A 23,411-nucleotide genomic window follows, 5' to 3' on the forward strand; every position below is an offset into this window, starting at 1 on the left:
TTTAAAGAATCTTCACCTTGATCGCATAGAGGCCAGTGGAATTATCACCCAATCACAATTTATAACCATAAAATGCAAAAACTGACACACACACACACACACACACACACACACACACACACCCACATCAGCACACACACGTACACCTCTGCATATATCTCAAGCCCTCCATATAGAACTGCCAGTAAAGCAGCACATCTTTCAACACCCAGGGAACAAAGTGGGTGGGGCGGATAGGATGGATGGAAATCTTTCTAAATCAAATGTATTTCTGGCAAACGCTTGGGTAAGATTAGATAAGATTGGAGACATTGATTTACCATGTGGGTTTCTCCCTGGCAACCGTTATCTGACCACTGCCTGGCTGAGTGATACTCTGGGATGCACTGGTATCAATTAGAAGAACCCTAAAGGAGTCACTAGCTGTGGTCCCAAGGACTGTCTGGGATGGTAAGAGTAGTAGAAGTAATATACTGTCACTCACCACAGAAATACACCACAACACCACTATGGGACACTAGAGGACACTGGTTTGGTAGCAGGGGACAATGTCGGGCGACCTGGCTCAGTGCAGGCAGCAGTGCGTCATCCAAGCTGACACACTGACTGAGGAGTGTTGATGACTTCCATCTGCTTCAAAGACAGTTGCAACACATCAGCAAAGCCAGTAGTGCTCCAGATATGTTTGCATTTCTAAACATTGGTATGAATATGAGGACATGTGTGAAGATAATGCTGCAAGTAGGGGCAGTTATTTCCACAAGTGGAGATGTCACAGTATGTTACTCTTTCCCTAACTTTAGCCTGATGGGTCCTGAGAAAGGATCCGGTGTTAGGGGACGTTCCGCTCATCTCATACAGCTTCAGGCTCTGAGCGGTTTTGGTTGTTTTGAAAATGTTGCTTGGAGAGTCTGTGTGTACATTGTGTGTACATTGTGTACATTGTGTCTGTGGTGTGCTGCAAGCAGGACATGCAGTGACCAGCAGGAACAGTGAAAGGAAAAGCATTACTAAAGTGATGTTTCCATGTGTCTACATGGAAAACTAATGCTCAGTATTTGATAACAAAAAAAGAGCACCATGTTGCTAAAGATGGAGGTTTCCAAATCTCTACTTATTCAGGACTTTATTAAATAACTCGGCACATGACGTGATTAGTCTCTAATATGAAACTACAGTCACCGCACAGCTTTCGTACACTTCACATCTACACGCCGTTAACGGCATCCATCTTCATCTTCACTCAGCAGCAGGTGTTTCACAAATACCTTGAAGGACGTCCTTTTTTTCCAAGTCTTTTTTGTGGTATATTCACAATTTTAACGCATTTGAAACTATTTATTAGTTGGGTAAACTTTCCCAAGCACAGACGTTTGTATCTGAAGGTATATCCATCTCTTTTTGTTTGCCTAAACTTCTCCCGGAGTATTTGAACAGAAATAATGCGTTAAACGGAAAAGAGAGCTTTCTTTCAGCAGAGTAAACCAACTGACATAAACAAAGATAAGCCAGGCACACAAAATAAAACAAAAGTCATTCATAAATAATGGCATTCACTTTGTTCCACACACAGAAGTGTTCCTTCACAAGTGTGCTGGCAAATCAGCGTGAAGAATAAGGGGGTCCACAGAGGGGGGGACCAGGAGGCAGTGATGTCTGTTGTTCTATGTAAAGGAAAACGAGTGCACTTGTTACAGTGTCTGTCGATACAGTGTGTGTGTGTGTGTGTGTGTGTGTGTGTGTGTGTGTGTGTGTGTGTGTGTGTGTGTGTGTGTGTGTTCTTATGGAAGTGGGGGCACTCGATGGGCAGTCTCATGGAGAGCTGAGAGATTAGGGAGGGTCTTGTTTCATGGACCTTAAGACACATGTTCTCTCTCTCTCTCCGACCGCCACCCCTCCTTTCTCTCATTGAACTATAAATGCCCCCCTACCTCGGGGAATGGTGGGCCGTGGACGGAGGGAGGAATGAGGGGCTTCCACTTGCTTTTCATTAACACAGGATCTGGTAACACACCTCACTGTCAACCTAATCCCCCTCTCTCCATATTGTCCCCTGGCAGAGGGGGGCTGCCATTACCAGGTACACGGCCCCAGATGTTTTACGGATGGGGGGGATGCCGGGGTCTTCATCAGCTGCAGCTGGGGACGTACGCTGATAAAGACGGGGGTTGGGTGTTACTGCTACCCTGTATTATATCTCCTTTATTCACCCGCCTCTCATTCTGATATATTGACCCCTCATTCGCTCCTCCGCCCGACGACCACTCATTCACACGTGTCCTCTCTTTCTGTCAGGCGAGGCCTTTGCTATCATGTGGAAAAAACAGCAATATCTAAAAGACATTTGTTTCCCAGTTTGAATCCATTATAAAGTGTCAAATTGTCTAAATCGCAAAGACTTCCATATCTATATCTACAAACAAGGATGCAGTGGAAACTTTGACCAAGTGCTATTCATCGAGATACTGATAGTAGAGGATAACCAACGCTGCATTGTCCTCATCCAACCTGCTTTTCTCTTTATCTGAATTCCTAAACATGGTTATCCCTCGAAGGCCCGAGTGTGTCCAGATCAATATGTGTTTGATAAACATTGACACGTTGTTGCGCTGCTACCCTTCCCTCTTCGTCAGTCTCCTGCTTCTCCTGGAGAGCAGCAGCAGCAGCGGCGGCGGCGGCGGCGGCAGCAGCAGCGGCGGCGGCGGCAGCAGCGGCAGCAGCAGCGGCAGCGGCGGCGGCGGCGGCGGCGGCGGCGGCAGCAGCGGCAGCAGCAGCGGCGGCAGCAGCAGCAGCGATGCATCCTCATGTCTCACATCTCTCCAGTGCAGCCGCTCCCAGGGGGGTCCTTACTGCTCCCAGGGGGGTCCTTACTGCTGACTTATTGTGGCAGCAGAAAGCTCTGAACAGACCGTCACAGAACAGGAAGCCTAACCTAACCTAAAGGTATCGTTTTCTGGGGTACAGAGTGGAGTGGAGAGGCCTGTGTGCGGAGTGAGGCCTGCGTGCGGAGTGAGGCCTGCGTGCGGAGTGATGCAGGCTCAGGCAGCCCATGCATCTCTGGTCCCCAGCATCAGTGTGTGTAAGTGAAGACGCTTGTCTTATGTGGAGGAGCCCTCAGGGAAACAAAGCTGCGTGTGTGTGACAAAGATCTATTAGGGTGCTTAAGTATCAATAACAAATAAAAAAGACAAAATGAAGGTGAGACAAATATGTTGTTTAGCAAGATAGCTTCTGACATTAGTTTTAAAACACTTATGAACATGAAAAGCAGATCCTATGTGTTGCATTTGTGCCATAGAAATGTACAATATGTGTTGCTCCACATGGTTTCATCATGCTGTCAGAAATGAAGCAAAGTGATGAGGTGAATTAGATGTAACTCGCAGAGCTCTTTAATTGATACATTAACACAAAGATAAATGAAGCCTTTGCCCACATGATGACAGCATTAGCTTTATGGCAGTTACGTCGTATTAAGTCTTGTTCCGAACAAACCTATGTGACCTTGTGTTCTTTGGGCCGTTAACACAAACAGTATCAAAGAGCTTGGAGCCAAACTGGGAGGAATGATCCAAACACCAGCGTCCTGGTCCCAGCACTGTGTCTCTTTCATTCCAATGTCTTCAGAGAAGTGGTGCCTGGTTCAGAGCGCTGGGAACTGCAGGGCAACATCTATACAAATCATTCATGTACACTCACATCTTCCCTGTGTTTACTGCAAACAAATTAAAGACAACTACTATTAACACGTTTCTTTTGAAAAGTATTTATGTGTGCAGAGAAAGAGAATCAACTATAAATAGTCACATGAAAGCAAAGTCAGTGGGAGGGGATTAGCTTTCACATTAGTACAACTGTCTTTAAACTCCATTTCTTTTTCCATTGCAGTTTCAACGGTGTGTATCCGAGCCAACACATCAGACTGGAGGAGAGCTGGTAAGAATCAGAGCAGGCAGCAGCGCTGAGTATTATGTCACTATGCAGTTATGTAGATTTGAGTAAACAAAGTGCAAATTGTTTGAGGATTTAATTAACATTGTGTGCAATCATTTGATCTGAAGTAACCCGATATAATAACATCTGTCAAACACATGCAGCACTCAGGGAGCCGGCTCTGTCCTTGTCCCCCTGCAACCCCGCTCCACATCCCTCCAGTCACACCATCACGATGCTGTCGCCTGCATCTGCATCTCAGCCCCTCACTCTCTTGCATTCCCTGCTTCCATCAGCTGTCACACTTAGCAGACATGCCAACACAACAAACACAACTCTGACACACAAAGCAAACATCTCTGCTGCTCTGCTACAGCGCTTCGGCTCACACCCAACGGCAAAAAGAATTGGAAGCTTTTTAATTTACATTAGCATTAGCAGCTCTGATTGTTGGAATGGAAACAGTGGGATGCCTCCTGGACAACAGTCAGTGGTGATGATGAAGGCAGGGTGTGGTCCTAACACCAACATCTCGCTCTCACACATACTCATGAAGAGATATGTTCTCTCTCAGGCCCGTACACTGCGCACATGACCCTGCAGCCAAACAGACACGCAGATATGTTCTCTCTCAGGCCCGTACACTGCGCACATGACCCTGCAGCCAAACAGACACGCAGATATGTTCTCTCTCAGGCCCGTACACTGCGCACACGACCCTGCAGTCAGACAGACACGCAGATATGTTCTCTCTCAGGCCCGTACACTGCGCACATGACCCTGCAGCCAAACAGACACGCAGATATGTTCTCTCTCAGGCCCGTACACTGCGCACATGACCCTGCAGCCAAACAGACACGCAGATATGTTCTCTCTCAGGCCCGTACACTGCGCACACGACCCTGCAGTCAGACAGACACGCAGATATGTTCTCTCTCAGGCCCGTACACTGCGCACATGACCCTGCAGCCAAACAGACACGCAGATATGTTCTCTCTCAGGCCCGTACACTGCGCACATGACCCTGCAGCCAAACAGACACGCAGATATGTTCTCTCTCAGGCCCGTACACTGCGCACATGACCCTGCAGTCAAACAGACACGCAGATATGTTCTCTCTCAGGCCCGTACACTGCACACATGACCCTGCAGCCAAACAGACACGCAGATATGTTCTCTCTCAGGCCCGTACACTGCGCACATGACCCTGCAGTCAAACAGACACGCAGATATGTTCTCTCTCAGGCCCATACACTGCGCACATGACCCTGCAGTAGGGATGTCCAGATCACCTTTTTTTGCTCCCGATCCGATTCCGATCATTTGATTTTGACAATCTGCCGATACCGATTTTTCCCGATCCGATCTTTATGCAATGCATTAAGAGAAAGAAAAGGTCACAGATAACGGCTGGTCATCCAACGCGATGAATTCAGCTATCTTGGCTGTTATTGTTTGGCCTTTTCACTGTTCTGGGGCGGTTTCTCTTTCCTTTTGAAAGTCTCTGAAAGTGTCGGTTGTTTTAGTGCCGTTACCTGAGTGGCCGCTGTGTACTCGTCGTGTTGTTGTTGGTGTTTGTTTCTCAGGTAGCGTATTAGGTTGGTCGTGTTGAACGTAGCTCTGTTCTTTCCACCACGAGGAACCTCTGCCTTGCAAACATTGCTTCTGGCTGTTACACTGCCTTCGCTTTCAATTTTATAATACTTCCAAACTCCTGACATTTTCTCTGTCCCGACTCCCGAGTCACCAGCTGAACGTAGCCTCTCGTTAGCTTACTGCTGCTATTAGACACTGCGCCCACTCTGTTGCCAGGTTTCAGAGAAATAAGCAACCAGGTCTATGAAAACAAGCCCAAAGAAAGCAACACATACATGATGTTGTGTAATTTTCAAACAAAACTAAGGCCTCAGGATGACTTTAAGACGTGAACATGGTCATTTTTGTTTTGTAACATGAAATAAAATAATAAAAATATTTTATAATTTTTTTTTAAAAAAAGATCCCGATCCCCGATTTTTTTCTCCCGATTCCGATCTTTTGAAAATCACGTGATCGGCTCCGATCCCCGATCACGTGATCGGATCGGGACATCTCTACCCTGCAGTCAAACAGACACGCAGATATGTTCTCTCTCAGGCCCATACACTGCGCACATGACCCTGCAGTCAGACAGACACGCAGATATGTTCTCTCTCAGGCCCATACACTGCTCACATGACCCTGCAGTCAAACAGACATGTTCTCTCTCAGGCCCATACACTGCACACATGACCCTGCAGTCAAACAGACACGCAGATATGTTCTCTCTCAGGCCCGTACACTGCGCACATGACCCTGCAGTCAGACAGACACGCAGATATGTTCTCTCTCAGGCCCATACACTGCGCACATGACCCTGCAGTCAAACAGACATGTTCTCTCTCAGGCCCATACACTGCACACATGACCCTGCAGTCAAACAGACACGCAGATATGTTCTCTCTCAGGCCCGTACACTGCGCACATGACCCTGCAGTCAAACAGACACGCAGATATGTTCTCTCTCAGGCCCGTACACTGCGCACATGACCCTGCAGTCAAACAGACACGCAGATATGTTCTCTCTCAGGCCCATACACTGCGCACATGACCCTGCAGTCAGACAGACACGCAGATATGTTCTCTCTCAGGCCCATACACTGCGCACATGACCCTGCAGTCAAACAGACATGTTCTCTCTCAGGCCCATACACTGCACACATGACCCTGCAGTCAAACAGACACGCAGATATGTTCTCTCTCAGGCCCGTACACTGCGCACATGACCCTGCAGTCAAACAGACACGCAGATATGTTCTCTCTCAGGCCCGTACACTGCACACATGACCCTGCAGCCAGACAGACACGCAGATATGTTCTCTCTCAGGCCCATACACTGCGCACATGACCCTGCAGTCAGACAGACACGCAGATATGTTCTCTCTCAGGCCCATACACTGCGCACATGACCCTGCAGTCAGACAGACACGCAGCACTAACAGCAACTTCAGACCCAAGACTAACACAAGCTTCTCACTTTACAGTTTACTGACACACCTTTTGTTGGCAGATCAGGGCTTTGCTAGCATGTGTTCAAAAAGAAGCAATATTCCAAATAATACTGGTATTTGTTTCCCAGTGTGAACAAATTCAAGTGTCAAAATGTAAAAAGGCAAAGACATCCAATTGTTCTCAGCAGTGAGATAATTATCCATAGGAAATCAGAATGGATTTACTCAAGCTGTTCTTTTATTTAGCTGCATTTCAATCCAGCTGAATCACAAATTGCACTGGCTATTGCTTTGTAGAGTTTGTCCACATCAATATTTGTTTGATTAAACTGTGACGTGGATCAGAACAATTCTCCACTATTGTCTTTGTATTGGATATTTGAAGCACTTGTAACTTGACTTCATTTCAAAGGGCCTGGACTGTTTCCTGTTGGCAGTACGCTTGGCTACCAGGCACATGACACACCACAAAGGAACATGTGCATTGAGAGCAGTGCATTACTGAGACTTACATTCGTGGTTTCTCCAACAGATGATCAAATGGACCAAATGGGGTGAAGTCATTGCATTTGTTTCCAATGCAGCTCCACCTGTTTCCACAATTCGCTTGACAGCAATATCTTGAGTGGCAATATCTTTCTTTCCATTTTCACATTGAAAAAAATGAAAGAAATCAGAAAGTAAGTCATTTAAGGTCCAGGCCCTTATTACTTTGGAGTAAAGCGCATGCATATTGAGTGACTCAGAAGAGTCTCAGCAGGGGGCTGGAGAAAAGAGAACACGTTGTGACAGCCTGAAGCTGGGGAGCACACACTTGAATCAACAAGCTGAAACTTAGCATTATATATAACTATTTCTTTAAATTGTCTCTGGTTTGAAACGAGTTCTGCCTGCCCCGGACTAAAGCATCAGAGTTCTACTTTCCTATTGACAACAATGTCACACTGTGCAGACCAACAAAACATTTCTGTTAACTGCTTTAACTTACAACTATTTTACAGTCCTGGTTTGAAGATGAAGGTGACCACAGGGTCACGGAGGGTTCAGAGTAGTGGCTGGCCCTCAAACAGTGGTCAGACAACACACATCTGATCTGATGTTTCTTCTCTGCATCACAGGGCATCGTGTGTTCGTTAACTGGGCCTTGTGTTTATGTCGTTTGTATTTATTGTGTTTCCCTGCCAGCAAAATGTCATTTTGTTAGTTTGTTGCAAAAGCTGTAGTGGTTTTGCTCACCTTCGATCCTTGGCCCTGACTTCATATTCAGACTTCCTGTCATGGCAGACACTGCTGCGGTCACACTGGGCCTCATTGGATGGGCCTCTGTCTCCATGACTACCACAATCTGGGCAGTGTGGAGAGAGACCTTGTGGAAGGAAAGCGCCAGAGCCCTGACACTGTCCTTCCCCAGGGCGGAGGCCTCTGAGTGAGCAGGGGGGGGCCTGGGCAGAGGCTTGGCAGGGGAGGAGTAGGGGCTGGGGGAAGCAGAAGGAGGGTTGCTGGAGGTTCCCCAGGTGTGGTTTGGCAGGACCTTCATCAGGTATGCTTTAGCCTGCTCCAGCTTAGCCAGGGTGGGGTTGATTTTCAGAGGGCGAGCTAGCTCCACATTCAGCTCAGCTGTGGAGAGAGATAAAAGCCGGACTATAAGGGTAAAGTGAAAAGACCACGGATACAAGTGTATATATGAAGAGTATATATGTATATATGTAAGTGCTGAGTGAAAACATTGATTTATTGTGGAGACAAACCAAAGCTACCTCATAACAGAAGCACACTCAGAAGTACACACACTTTCCCACCGGGTTCTGTGTGTGTGCTGAGGGTTAGTCAGAACACACAGCTGTCTCATTCTTTTTGTCCTCGTCGTATGTGCATATTGTTGCACAAACCCAATAACGATCGGTCTCCCTGTGACATCCTAACGTGACACTGTGGAATAGCAGAAGAGAATCCTTCATTCATGCCAGCCACACAAATCCAAGACTCCTCATTCTATCTCGCTCTGGCTCTGTGGAGCTCTGCAGCCTTCAAACACTTGAATGGGATTTACAGACACACAAGTTAACTCAATGCCTCTTTACACCACTTCCATGATCCCATGTTTCCACTTGGTCATGATGATGGGAGAGAGAAGCAGCCCATAAACAAGCGCAGCTGTTTGTATGGTCTCATGGAGGCAGCAGTGTGTAGAGAGGTTTTTAAGGGTTTAGGCCTCCCATCTGTCTCCTTCCCAGGTAGGAGAACTGCATGACATGAGTGGGAGAACTGCCAAGAGCCTCCTCTGCCCTCAGGATTCTCTCATGTAAGCCAGTGGAAGAGAGGCACATGGTCAAATGGAAGGATGAGAGAGAGGGTTGAGGGGAGTTGGAGGACAGACAGGTGGAATTTGCTGTGCAGCGGAGCTTATCATTTCCACTTGACTTATCACCAGGAAACGATCCAGCGGTGGAATAAATAGCCTTAGTGCAGCTGTTCCTCCAGGTTCCCTCCCTCCCTCCCTCCTCCGTTCACATGTTATATTTCTCCCTCTGTTTTATGCAGCATATCCTTCTGCTTCTCTTTCAGGCCTTTCTATCTTTTACTCTTCCTCCACCCCTCAATCTAATCAAGCCCCCCCCCTGTAATCACATCAAGCTGTCTGTGATCACAGGCCTTCCCTGGCTCTGCACCGAGAGACCTGGACTTCATTATTAGTTGTCCTCCATCTCGAGCCTTCCTACCCCTGACACCGGCCAGTTCTGGTGTGGTGCTAAAGGATTTATTACCTGTACAGTATGAATTCGGTGGCCTGGGATTATTTTTACCACATATTTTCTTTTGCATCGAAAAACGTGAATGGGTGCAGATCCATGTCGTACATAGCTGTTCACATGTTGGAGGATACAAGCAACACTACGTCATGCCCTTTCTTCACATGTTTAGAGGAGTTTCATCATATACACTGAGCTGCCACAAACATCTTTAAGCATTCGTCGCCAATGTGAGAATAATGAGTATGCAGCACGGACATTCACTGCAAGTCATGCGAATAAGGTTCATATCTTTTCATTCAGTACTTTTTATGTTTGTTGGCCAAACGACTGACAATATTTTGACAGATCAGAAGAAAAAAACCTTTGCCACTCAAAGTGAGTATCTGTGTACCACCACCACTTATTAAAGTGAAGAAATGTCAATTATTGGTGGAGTGGTGGAAGTTTCCTTGCAGAGCAGAGCAAGTGTAACGAGGGCTTGTCCAGCAGTGGCATTGTAACACATATGAGTGTTTTCATTGGACACACATTGCTTCAGCCGTACGACTACTGGCTATTGTCAGCTGGAGGCTGTCAGTGAAGCCTGTGCAAGGAGCAGGCATCGAGCCTGGAGGTTGAGAGGTGGTGTTGGTGTTCTCATACCTTTAAAGAACAGGACTTAATGTGAACATGCTGGGGGGAATCATAGACTGGCCCTTCTCAAGTGTCAGCCTCTATTAGCGCTGAAGATCAAAGTCTGGCACACACACACTTTTATATAACTGTGCAAGTGGTGGGCGGATCAAATATGCTTATTACCCAAGTAACTGTGCCTTCTTGGAGATGTCATGCATGACGCCGTCCCCACTTTGAACCTGGTGTTGGCCCGATATGTGCTACCACCACAAACGTTGTTTTCATTTCAACCTCACCTTTGATTCCTCGAGCTGACTTTTACGCTTGACTCTTGACATCAGGAACCCTGAGTCTGACACAGGTGACACTGTGTCCGATTACACAGGGTCCATGTGTGTCGGGTATGTGTGTATGGCTGTGTTTGTAAGGCCCAATCATCTTTTCGGGGGGGTGTCTGTAGAATCCCACTGTCAAAAAAAAGCCTCAAACCAAGTAGGGTCAGTGACTCACGCCTCAAATAGCATCTGACTCAAATTAAGAGGTTCTGGATGGTTCGGAGGGGCACAGGCTTGTATACAGTAACTGACACGGTTTCTATGTACCCGTAGCTTGACGAGATCCAGGGACACAGGAGAATAATGGCTGCAATTTGTTCTAGCTAATCTATCACCTGCTGCTTCTCTCTCCAAGTGGTAGCAGTTACATCTCTGGACTCGCTCACTGACCCTCTCAAAGACTGGAAGTGGTGGAGGAAAGATGAGAGAGATTTCGTGTTGGTGTGTGTGTTGTATGTTCACTGGTCAACCACTGCACCCTGCTGATGTTGATCCAAACGAACCCATCCCCAGACCTGTTTTCATATACGTCTGCTGATCAAGCCTTCAACCCTCCTGTTGTACACATGTGTGTGTGTGTGTGTGTGTGTGTGTGTGCTGTGTGTGTGTGTGTGTGTGTGTGTGTGTGTGTGTGTGTGTGTGTGTGTGTGTGTGTGTGGGTGTGTGTGTGTGTGTGTGTGTGTGTGTGTGTGTGTGTGTGTGTGTGTGTGTGTGTGTGTGTGTGTGTGTGTGTGTGTGTGTGTGTGTGTGTGTGTGTGTGTGTGTGTGTGTGTGTGTGTGTGTGTGTGTGTGTGTGTGTGTGTGTGTGTGTGTGTGTGTGTGTGTGTGTGTGTGTGTGTGTGTGTGTGTGTGTGTGTGTGTGTGTGTGTGTGTGTGTGTGTGTGTGTGTGTGTGTGGGTGTGTGTGTGTGGTCAATTATTTATATTTCCAGCCCAGCCTGACCTGGGGCAACCTCACACTGAGCCTGGATCCTGTCTGAGATATTGGGGAGGTGTTGTTTACATGTGTGTGAATGTAGAGGATGAATGTGAGTGATTATGATTGAGGTTATACTTCTGAGAGAGACGAGCTCCGCTCTTTCCTAGTTCAAGGAAACACCTGACTGTAATGTAATGTGGACATCTGCGCTTCAACTAAACACAGGCATCAGATGTAACCTCAGTGCACTGGAACAGAGACCTGACAGGCACTCACCCTATTCAGTGAAACATCCTGTTCATACATCACATAAGACCATCATTCAATGTTATATAGATACACATACAAAGTGAATGTAGATCTATTTTAATATTTATTAACCTTCCACTGTTGTTCCTTTTTGCTTTGTTGCAAGGCAGACCCGATGTCAGTACAGCCTATCTATGTTACAGGGTCACTGTGCATCAGCCTGGTGCTTCTGTACACAGGGAACTCCCATCGGAGAGGAACATATCTAACCTCTTAACTGAAGACATGAGTGCATTGTGAAGCAAGTCCGCACAGGAAGGTCATGGCGCTGTAATCTGACTGCTGGCGCCATGTGGAGCGAGCAGAGGGGCGGATGGACACTGGTGCTGCGCGGGCGGCTGTGTTGTGGGATTGCTGTGGTGCACAGAGAGCTGCATTGTGGGATGTGAGTCCAGGTCGACAGAGAGGCTTAGGGCTTTCCGCTGACAGCAGGAAGGGATGGTGGGCGAGGGGGCGATGCGCTTCCCGAAACCATCATCAAGAACATCTACAGTTCAGCCTGGAGCTCCTCATTGTACACATGCACAGTGTGAGTTCATGATTGTATGCATGTGGACGAAAGACAGAGATATGTCAAAGCATATCTGAAGTTATATGTGTGTGTATCTGCAGCATCTGGCCTGCTGGCTTTAGGGAGCTGAACTGTGAAGGATGTCTTGCGCCTACACACACTATTCATGAAACAATCATAGGGATAACAAGGCTGCACACACTCACACACGGAGAAGCCCACTCACACTTTTATTCACCGCTCTTCCATTTGGGTAGGATGTCAGCCTCACCCTGAGGTCACCACCCTTAGCTTGAAGCTGCTCATATGGATATGACATCAGTCTAAAAATAGACAACCAAACCCTGTGAAATGCACATTTCAGCCTGACATCACACACACACACACACACACACACACACACACACACACACACACACACACACACACACACACACACACACACACACACACACACACACACACACACACACACACACACACACACACACACACACACACACACACACACACACACTCCCAGGAGCTTGTCAAAGTGAGTATAATCAATACCAGTGGCCTGCTCATCATCTACACACATAGCAGAAAAGTAGATCTGTGTGTTTGACTCTGGGATGTGTTATGATCAGTGTGTGTGTGCATGTGTGTGTCTTCTTGCTGCGTCACAGTGGTGGATGTTACCCCTGAAATGGGAGTACATATAAAACGGATGCCTTAAAATGTGGCATTCGTTGAACAATGTGTGTGTGTGTGCGTGTGCGTGTGTGTGCGAGCGTGTGTGTGTGTGCGTGTGTGTGTATGTATGATCCCCACCCGGTCCATTGAGGAAGTCTTTGATCTGCAGGCAGAGCAGGGGGGGGGGGATGCCTGTCTTGCTGTCGAGCTCTCCTGCTATTGTCTGCATCCAAAACACATTGTAGTCCAGAGACTCCGGCAGAGTCTTCCCTGGGTCTGGAGAGAAGAGATAAAGAAAGAGAACAAAATGGGAGAAATGGAAGAAAACAGAACAGACAAAGAAATGGTGTCAACATATTTCACATCAAACCCTTTTAGAGTCTGACATGTTATGGATATAATGGATTGGTAGCAAAGTTACATTCCCGGTCATTTACATAGGGTCTATATACCTTAATCAGAGGATCCCACCCTGTAGTCATAACACATCCCGTAAGAACCTTTTCCCACTCTCCTCTGCTCATCTGGCCTCTCTTACCCAAGCACTTGTAGTCAGAGGGGACTCCTCGTAAGGCCACGTCGAACACAGAGAGCTCCATCCTCTGCTTGCGGTGGTGGCAGCTGAGCAGAGCAGAAGGCTGCATCACCTGGATGTACAGGAGGGGCTCCAGAACCTGGTCCCCCGCCCCTCTCCTCCCCGGCTGCCTCACTATGGTAACACCCAGGGCATGGCGTGCGGAGGAGCGGCTGGGCGTCGGCAGGCCCCCCAGGGAAAGCAGGCTGCCTCTCAGCAGGGGGGAGGCCGTCTGGGAGTTGTTGCTGTTGAGGATGTCCTCAGCGGTGAGGCCAGCAAGAGAAACCTGGGCCACTGCAGCGGGGTCCGGTGTGGGGGGGGTCGAGGCTGGAGGAGACTCAGGCAGGATCTCAGGCTGATTCAGAGCACTTTTTCCCACCTGAAGAAGATGTAGGAAGAATATGTATTGAAATGGATTCAATAAGCTGATACACACCAGCATCATGTTCCTGCTGTGCATGCTGCATACATCTGCTGCTTGGAGGACCTGCCGGAAATCAACCTCTTTCTTTAAATAGTTGTATTTATTAGCCACTATCGTATAACATCAGCAATGTCAAATATATATATTTTGCAGTCAAAGTATTTTTGGAGTTCTAAATGCCTAGGTCAACTATGTTCTTATTTAGTTTTATTTTATTGGGACAGTATAAAGCTGGTGCCAGAAGTCTTTCCCTTACACATGAGCCGAGATCACTTTAACGCGGACATTGTTTGAGGAGTACATTCAGCCAGATGGGCTGAGACAGACTGAGTGGAATATCACAAGTATTCATAGTACTGTACACATCTCTGTTACAAAATAAACTATCAACAAAAATGTTATTAAAAACGTTACAGTTTATTTGAAAGCTGTGTATAATTAAACCTTTGTACTTATAACCCACTACAATACTCACATAAATAACACATATTGCTCTTGTGTATAGTTTGAACAACACACACATGGACAACTGACAAATCCAGGAAGTGACTCAAGAGTGAGTTCCCATGTAACATGCGTTGTGTTTACCTTATCCCCGGGCTCCTTCTTCTCGGGGGTGTCAGACGATGAGGGGAGGGCCTTCGGGGGGCTGGAGCATGCGTAGGTCATGACGGAGAGTCTACTTGCTGTGAGGAAGATGTCGAAGGGGATGAAGCTGAGGTTCTTGGTGATGGTGGAGGTGTGTGAGGGCCGGGCGATGCGGTGGTGGCTGGCCCCGCTCTGCTGCTCGATCTGAACGATGCGGATGCAAGCGCTGTCACTGCCGAAGCCGCTGTCCCTCCCTGTCCCGCTGAGACGGGAGGACGAGTCCACACCTGCTGCTGGGTCCTGGCCGCCATGCTTCTGCTCCAAACCACACACCTGCACACACACAGAGACAGTTAGGCTGTGTTCACTATCAGTGTGTGTGTGTGTGTGTGTGTGTGTGTGTGTGTGTGTGTGTGTGTGTGTGTGTGTGTGTGTGTGTGTGTGTGTGTGTGTGTGTGTGTGCAAAGGGAAGCTGCTACCTGTGTCACATTTGCATCAACAGTGTGCATTATCTCCAACAAACCAAGATACCGTGTGAGAAGCACAGAGGATGTTTCTCGTTTGACTCTACAAGAGGACACTAACCAAATACATTGCTTGATTGAAACCATATACAAATTGACTGAAGAAGGAGAGCATCAAAAAGCAACAGAGACATCAAATGCATGCTTTGTGGTCTTAAAATCATTTTGCAATTCTTGCAATATTGTAAATGTCTTAAAAAGGGCCACCGCGGGAAATCCAGTTGTTCTGTGCAGAGCCTGTGGTATTGTCTTTAAAGCAGCCCAGATTCTTTGCTTGGCTTCAACTAAGGGATGTCGGGAGGGGTGCAGCCATCGTGGCAGCTTCAGCTTCAGTGACAGATGATATAAATCAATGGACGATGCAGCAGGCATCTTTATTCTGCTCCCAGAGCGGGCCATCTTCATGAATATAAAGTCCTGCACCGACTCCCAGGGACGAGACAACACGGGAAGCTAAACGCTACCTTCAAACTAGAAATGACTAGACATTTAAATGGAACTGACATGTCTGGGTACAAATTGAATAAAAACAAGTGTTTACTTTAAAATGCTGAGAACAAACTCTTAGAACCTGCCCCACAAAAGCACTTTCTTCGTACACAGTAATCCATAGTAAAATTGTAAAAATATATAAAGTAGAGATATAACTGAAGTCATAGAAAGCACATGCAAACATGTGAGGCTGCTTCAGTTTGACCAACCAGTGCGACATAAAGGAACACTCGTCTATAGCTGCAGGTTAGGGTTAGCTGTCAGGTGCGTCATGAAAACAACTATTACCAATTCATCATCATCAGCTCCAATAATGTCCCATCCTGAAGCCTTTCCCCCGTGTGTCTCATTCATGTGAAAGGGTGCAATGCCAGTTCCAATTAGCTACTGCTATCTATTGACACTCGTGTGATCAATTGAAAATAGATGAGACATAAAGAAAGAGAGTTTTCAAAAGATGTCTCGTCCTATCCCACCCTCGCCTGCTTGAACCTGCACATGGTTACTATTACCACATGTATTCTCAGCAGCCCCCCCCCCCCTCTCTCAACATCACTCCCTTCCACCCACTCCATGAGAATTCCGAATGTATATTATTGCTGTGGCGTAGATAGGGTTTCAAGACCTCCAGGCACATACTAAACCCACTGGCAGCACATTAGACAGAATACTTGACTTATTAGATATTTCCTATTCTAAACAGTGTCATCAAAGGCTAAGAACAAGAGCCATATAAAACGCAGCAGCAGCAGCAGCAGCAGCAGGCCAGCTTGTTCTGTTCTGTTCGTCCAGGCTTCTATAGGACCAGCCTTGCCAGAGCCCTCTCCTTTCCCTGGTCTAATGAAGACAGGATGTGTGCACTTCTTTTCTGTAGAAATGAAAGATTTTCCAAGCGATGCGGAGGGAGTGAAGGCAGAAAAGGGCCTGGGCTTGTCTTCATGTGTGTTGTGTACATGTCTGAAACTTGTATTGAGGTAAGGAGTTATTTGAAAAGGTATTTAGCAAAGGCAAAATGTCCACTCCTAGGAGCACCCCACATTGAAAGGGACAAATAAGCTGCACAGCAGCTGGGAAACAGTGAGCGCCAGGAGGAGCTGCCAGATTCTCTTTACACTTCTCTGCCTCTCTTTCCCAAGCTCAGGCTCCACACATGCATTTACAATTAGAGCACATACCCCGTCTTCTCTTTAACCACCACTACTAAGAGAGTGCCCCTAAGCAATTCTTGGACTATATTTAGATATGCTTACAAGTGGAATAATGGGGAAGACGATTGGGGGCTTGGAGGAAAAGAGACAATGAGAAGACATAACACAGCACACAGTTGTTCGTATAGCTTGAAACAATGCATGCAATCAGTGTATTCCTAAACATATACACACAAACACACATGCAGTCAGTGGCTTTTCCAGGTTTTGATCTCAGCTTTGCATTTAAAGAACATTACTGGATTCCTTCCTGTGAAACTGGTTCAGTTATACTATTCCCATGGCTAACTCACTGGGTATACAGAAAACCTAAAGCTGTGGCTCTGTAGTCTATAAGCTTTAACCTTTCGGCAATATATCCATTGACAGAGGGCAACACATTCAGGATTCAGACATGCAGTATAGCCGTGGGCCTAGTCCCAGCTGGAATCCCCTTTTCCAACCATTACTTTCTATTATATTACAATATTATATGATTGTTGCACTGAAGCACTGTTTCCAGATCTTCCTTAGATCTTCATCATGCGACTACACAGACACACCCCCCACCCCCATCAGCCCATCATGAGGTCATTTCCTCAGAGTCTCTAGGCAGAACATTCTGGAAAATGGAGGATAATCCCCGAAGTGTTAAACCATGAGTCTCCAAAGTGCCAATCATATCAGAGTGCATCTGTACGACTTTTGACCCCAATTGATGTCAGTGTAACTCAGAACAGCTTGGCTTGAGGAAGTGTAATGTGCGGAAGCAAATGTCACATCATCCAAATGCCACCCGTTTACAGTGCTGGCTAGTCCAATACGACAACATCACTTTTACATCTGAATGTGACCTTAAATGTTTCCAGATGAATGGAAATGTGGTATGTGGCATTCAGGTTCAGAGACCAGGAAAATAGAACTGTGGATGTTTAAAGATGTTAGAGAAGTTCATGATAGTTGACAGGAAAGAATATAATAAATAAAGTCAAAGTAACAAAGAGGACTCCATTTCAAAAGTACTACATTTTACAGCGTCAAATCCAAACTGAAGTCTGGATTATAAAAATAAAAGCTTCAAGGTGCTCAAATTAACCTTAGGGATTTGAAAGAAATTCAGAAGGAGATCAAAGAAATACATATATGTGCACAGTATTGGCACAAAAGACGGGCAACAATTAAAGCATTTTGCTATTTGCCTGTGTTTCATTATTCTTCAATGTAAAACTAATCTAGAGGTTATCTTATTGAGACGCCATGCAGGTCTCTTTCTCAGGAGAGACGTGGTCAAGATACAACAGGAATACAATGCAAAGTTACAGACATAAAGGACAGAACGTTGTTTTTTCCATATGGACTGAGGGGATTGAGGCAGTGATGGAGTGCTGGAAGCTTAGGCTATGGCAGCACTGGTTATATGACATGTGTAGATAAATAGGTGGGCACCAGTCCCAAGATTGATTTACAAATGAAGTTATACCAGAGCAAAGGTCTGCTCATGCTTCATGATGACCAGAAGCTGTGGGGTTCATAAAAACATGTTCTTACTCAATATCAAGCCACGATTATTGTTTTTATTTTAAATCGTATAATGTCGGACTTTTTTTTGTTTTTTTGTGAGGAAAATAAATGGGGCTCAGAGCCTCAGGATACTGAAATCTATATTTTTTTAAATCTTTTTTTCCTTCTAAATTTGTTATTCTTTTCTAAATAACACACTGTTATTTACTCACCAATAACACACAATTATCCTTGTTTTTATTTGTTTAATTCCATAATCTCAGGCTTTTTTGTCTGAATTTCAAAATAAAAATAACCGGAAACAGACGTAGGCCTATAAGGGACATTTTGAACATCATTGCGATACACTGTCACTACCCGATCTGCAGCCCTGCCCGATCTTCTGTTAGACAGCCATATGCCATACATTTTTGCTTACATTCACAGTAAATATGTATTCAGCATGATAGCTATGTAACAGAAGTTAAATTCATTTCTCACTTATTCTGACAATGTACTTAACCCCAAATAAAAGAACCCAATACAAATAGTTGTTAAATAATAGTGAAGTCACGTTGTAATAACAATAACTCATCTCTCTCTCTCGAGTTTTCTTTTTGAGCTTTGCCAAAAGTCAAATGTCCTACTTGGGTTGCCGTACGGGGTTGTCGAATATGGCGGACCATCTCGCACATGCGCACTGCAGATCGGGTAGTGACATACACAGCCACTGAACTGATTACCCAAGATCCTCAGCTATGGTTTAAGCTCGCCGATTGGATGTTTTAGCCGCAATGCATGTAGGTATATGGTGTTAATGCGATATGAAATCCGAAAAAAAATTCTGAGTTTAGGATGGCCGAAGACACTACACTACCCATAATCCCCAGCTATCGTTTAGGACTACAGTTCCCGTAATTAATCTTCAAGCTCTGGGATTGGATGTTGGAGTGGCAGTGCGCCAAGGTTACGCCGAGCGTCAAACAGCTGTTTGAAATGGAACGAAACCACGCCAGACTATCCAAAACTGGAATCGAACGCCCCCCCAGAACTACACATGCTGGCTATTGTGTTTTGCAAAATGTTCTATGGGACGTCTCTACTGAACGTTTTAGTTTTTCCCACAATTAGAAGTTGCCAGTATTAAACACATTGGTGTTATCAAATGTAAAACATATTACTAAATGGGTGAACATCGCTTGTGTCCATAATGCGCAGCATTAATATATACCCACATGACAGCTCATTGTTACTTTGTAATTCTACTCCACTACAATTCAGAGGTTAACCTGGTATTTTTTACTCCACTACACTTATTTGAGTTACTTTCTGATTCTGATTAGTGATGTGAAATATAAACAATTAGTTTGTCTGTTTTGCACATCCTCCTATTAATATCTTTGTACATCCTGCACTAAACTGTTTTATTGTAGAGATCACTTACAGTATCTTCTTTATTTTTTATATTCTATATTTCTATCACAAACCTTCTACTTTCCCCCTATGAAAGTATGTACTCTTAATATTTTGTAATCAAATATAACACATAAAAACAATAATTCAATAACGTGCTTTAACCACTAGGCGGTGCACACAAGGTACACACAGCCATAATAACTTTGTATTATTAGTGTAGGACACTTATGTATGTACAACATCTGAAGATGTGTAGTTTTATTCATGCTTTCACATAATTGTACAGCATATTGCTATACTATTTCAGATTCAGTATTTACATTCTTATATTCAAAGAAAATCAGTAATATCTTTAAAAACTACAAGTCCTTTTCTATCAGCTGTGCACCGTTATGGTGTAAATATAACCTATCTATGAATTAGATCAAATGTAAAAGTCAGCCGAATTAGTGTTGATACTGCAAGGAGACGTATTGTGTGAAGAGAAATTGAAGATGTTGTTTAATTGTTGATATATTTATGATCCACGTCAAGTATTCAGTTTCGGCGGCATTTCTTCCAGTTTTTCCAAAAGTCTTCTCATCAGGGCTCTATAAATAGAGAACTACGGCAGATCTGTAATATGTAATACAGCCGAACCGTGTATTACAATGCCGTTATGTGATGGCTTTCAAAGAGAAAAGCAAGAACACCTGGGCAAAGGCTAGACAATCAGGCTCAGAGGTAGAATGGCTGCGTTTTAGGCAGCTAAGAAATAGCTTCACTTCACATGTCAAAAGTGCTAAGTCAAAGTACTATTTGTCAGTTACCACAGAAAACCTAAATAATCCTAACATTTTTTGGAAAGCCATAAAATCGATATCCACCGGTGAGATCCGTAATGAGCTACCTCCGTGCCTTACCACAACATCTGGCACTATATCGGACAGGGCTACTATTCTAAATTGCTTTAATGAACATTTTGTGTCCTGTGGTTCTCTGTTTTATTCTGTTTCTAACTCTGCTTCTGTGAACACCCCAATCCGTGACTCTAAACAATGTGGTCTGGAAAACCCTTTCAGTTTTACTCCTTTTACCCTTAATGTTGTTCGTGAAGCTTTAACCAAGTTAGATCCTAAGAAACCGGCTGGTCCGGACAACGTAGAGCCTTTTTTTTAAAGATAGCTGCAGATGTTATTGCTCTTCCTCTCACTACTCTTTTTAACCTCTCCCTCAGCACAAATGCAATTCCAAAAGTATGGAAGTCAGCTTATGTCTTGCCTTTACTAAAAGGAGGGGAGGCAACTATTTTAAATAACTATAGGCCAATCTCTAAATTGTCAGTTCTGGCTAAGGTTCTTGAACGCTTAGTGAGTGCACAGGTAAAGGAGTTTTTATGTACAAATGACATCCTGTCTAAACATCAGTCAGGATTCAGAAAGCAACACAGCACCATCACTGCCACAATGAAAGTGGTGAATGATGTGGCGAGTATTTTAGATAATAAGCAGAGTTGTGCAGCTCTGTTTATTGACCTGTCCAAAGCGGTTGATACCGTCGATCATCACATCTTAAAGCAGAGGCTACTCAGTATTGGCATATCCAGCCATGCAGTGGGTGGTTTGTGAACTACCTCTCTGAAAGGTCCCAATGTGTTCACTTTGATGGGCTGTCTTCTGAGTGGTTGAACATTGCTAATGGTGTTCCTCAAGGTTCTGTTTTAGGTCCACTTTTATTCTCCATATATATTAACAGTTTAGGTGAAAATGTGGAAGAAGCTACTTTACATTTTTATGCGGACGATACCGTGATGTTCTGTGCAGGTCCCTCCATTAAAGAGGCTGGTGTTAAATTACAGGCTGTTTTTAACACTATTCAGACTCAGCTCTTTAAACTAAAGCTTCTTTTAAATGTTGAGAAAACCAAGGTAATGCTTTTTTCAAAAGACTGCTTTGGATATTGTTACTATGCAAGGACAAGTACTAGAAGTGGTTACCTGTTACAAATACCTTGGTATCTGGCTTGATGATTGTCTCACTTTTAAACTTCAGGTCAATAACCTGCTTAAAAAGCTGAGGGTTAGACTTGGTTTCTTTTTAAGAAACAAGTCTCGTTTCTCGCTTGAGGCCAGGAAAAGGCTAGTCACTGTGACCTTTTTACCTGTGCTGGACTATGGTGATTTGATCTATATGAATGCACCTGCCCATTGCCTGGAAAAGTTAGATGCCGCCTATCACAGTGCACTGAGATTTGTTACTAACTGTAAAGGACTGACTCATCACTGTACCCTGTATGCCAAGGCAGGTCTGCCTTCACTAACTGTACGGAGGCTCAATCATTGGTACATGTTAATCTATAAAGCCATGTTGGATAAACTACCAACTTATATATGCTCTTTGATCTCACAGAGAGTGGCAAGTAGCTATTGCCTGAGATCCCAGGATGTGTTTTTATTACATGTGCCAAGTGCTAGGACTGTTTTAGGTACTAAACCTTGTGTGCTGCTCCTCTAGCTTGGAACACTATGCAAAACAAATTGAAACTGAGCATTTTGGTTCCCTTGCATAATTTTAAAGCTCGGATAGATTAAATGTTATTAGATATCTGTCATCGTGAATAGGTTGCTAATGTATACCCCTGTAATTATGTTGTATTGATGTCCTTTTTGTTTTCTGTTGTTTTTATGTGTAACCAATGTGCTGCAGGTCTCCCTTGAAAAAGAGATTGTTGATCTCAATGGGATTTTCACCTGGTTAAATAAAGGCTACAAACAAACAAACAACACTTGGAATAAAGTATTATTTTCTTTAAAAAAAAAAGTTTTTCGGATTTCATATTGCATTAACACCATATCCCTACATGCATTGCGGCTAAAAAATCCAATCAGCGAGCTTAAACCATAGCTGAGGATCTTGGGTAATCAGTTCAGTGGCTGTGAATCGCAATGACGCTCGAAAAGACGTGCTGCAGGCACGAAACATACTACCAATAGAAATACATTGGTTTTAAAATCGTTCTGTGTGACACGAAAAAAAGGGGAAAATGGTGTTGGTGAACACGAATCAATAGATTAAATGTTGTGACTATAACACGAAATGCCGTGAGACTGGGTTGGTGGTTTGTACTTGTTTAACTTTTGTCCAGTTTCTGAACAGATATGAGGAGCTGTGAGCTCTGTGTGCTAACTGCTAACAGCTAACGGCTGATGTTTACTGGTTGAACGTCAGTGACGGCATGCTGAGATCCTCACCGCTGATTGGCTACTGCGAGATCGCGTCACGCGAAGATGACGCTCGAGTTGAAAAAATTGAACTCGAGCGTTTGACGCAGCCCCCTTCAATCGCCTCAATCGCGCCGCGGAATTTGCGTCCACCGCTTCATGCTCGCCGTCGGAGCGAAATCGCGTCTGTCCGCGTCTCTGCATTGACTTTACATGTAATCGCGCCGCCCCCAAACATGGCATCGCGTCCAGTGTGAACGCAGCATTCGTGTTGAGTGACATAGGTCAGAAACACATCATTAGATGGTGGCTGCATGGTTCAAAGAAAAGCTTGAAGTAAGTGGGCACAGAGTTGTCAAAGAGACCCGACACACATTATAGGCTCATTTTTTTTAGGTTACTTCTGATGTATTATTTCACCTTCTCATG

The 23,411-nt window shown here is 45.0% G+C and overlaps 1 protein-coding gene across 1 annotated transcript in view; it reads right to left on the reverse strand.

The window, feature by feature from the left end:
- LOC117460531 (intermembrane lipid transfer protein VPS13B) overlaps positions 1 to 23,411 on the reverse strand; it is a 424,908-nt gene that overhangs the window by 92,601 nt on the left and 308,896 nt on the right. Inside the window, 4 exon segments of the mRNA XM_071205797.1 lie at positions 8,199 to 8,579; positions 13,217 to 13,354; positions 13,617 to 14,031; positions 14,665 to 14,997. Coding sequence (XP_071061898.1) covers positions 8,199 to 8,579; positions 13,217 to 13,354; positions 13,617 to 14,031; positions 14,665 to 14,997 — 1,267 coding nt within the window.

This window comes from Pseudochaenichthys georgianus, chromosome 16 (genome assembly GCF_902827115.2).
Source record: "Pseudochaenichthys georgianus chromosome 16, fPseGeo1.2, whole genome shotgun sequence".
Lineage (NCBI taxonomy): Eukaryota > Metazoa > Chordata > Actinopteri > Perciformes > Channichthyidae > Pseudochaenichthys > Pseudochaenichthys georgianus.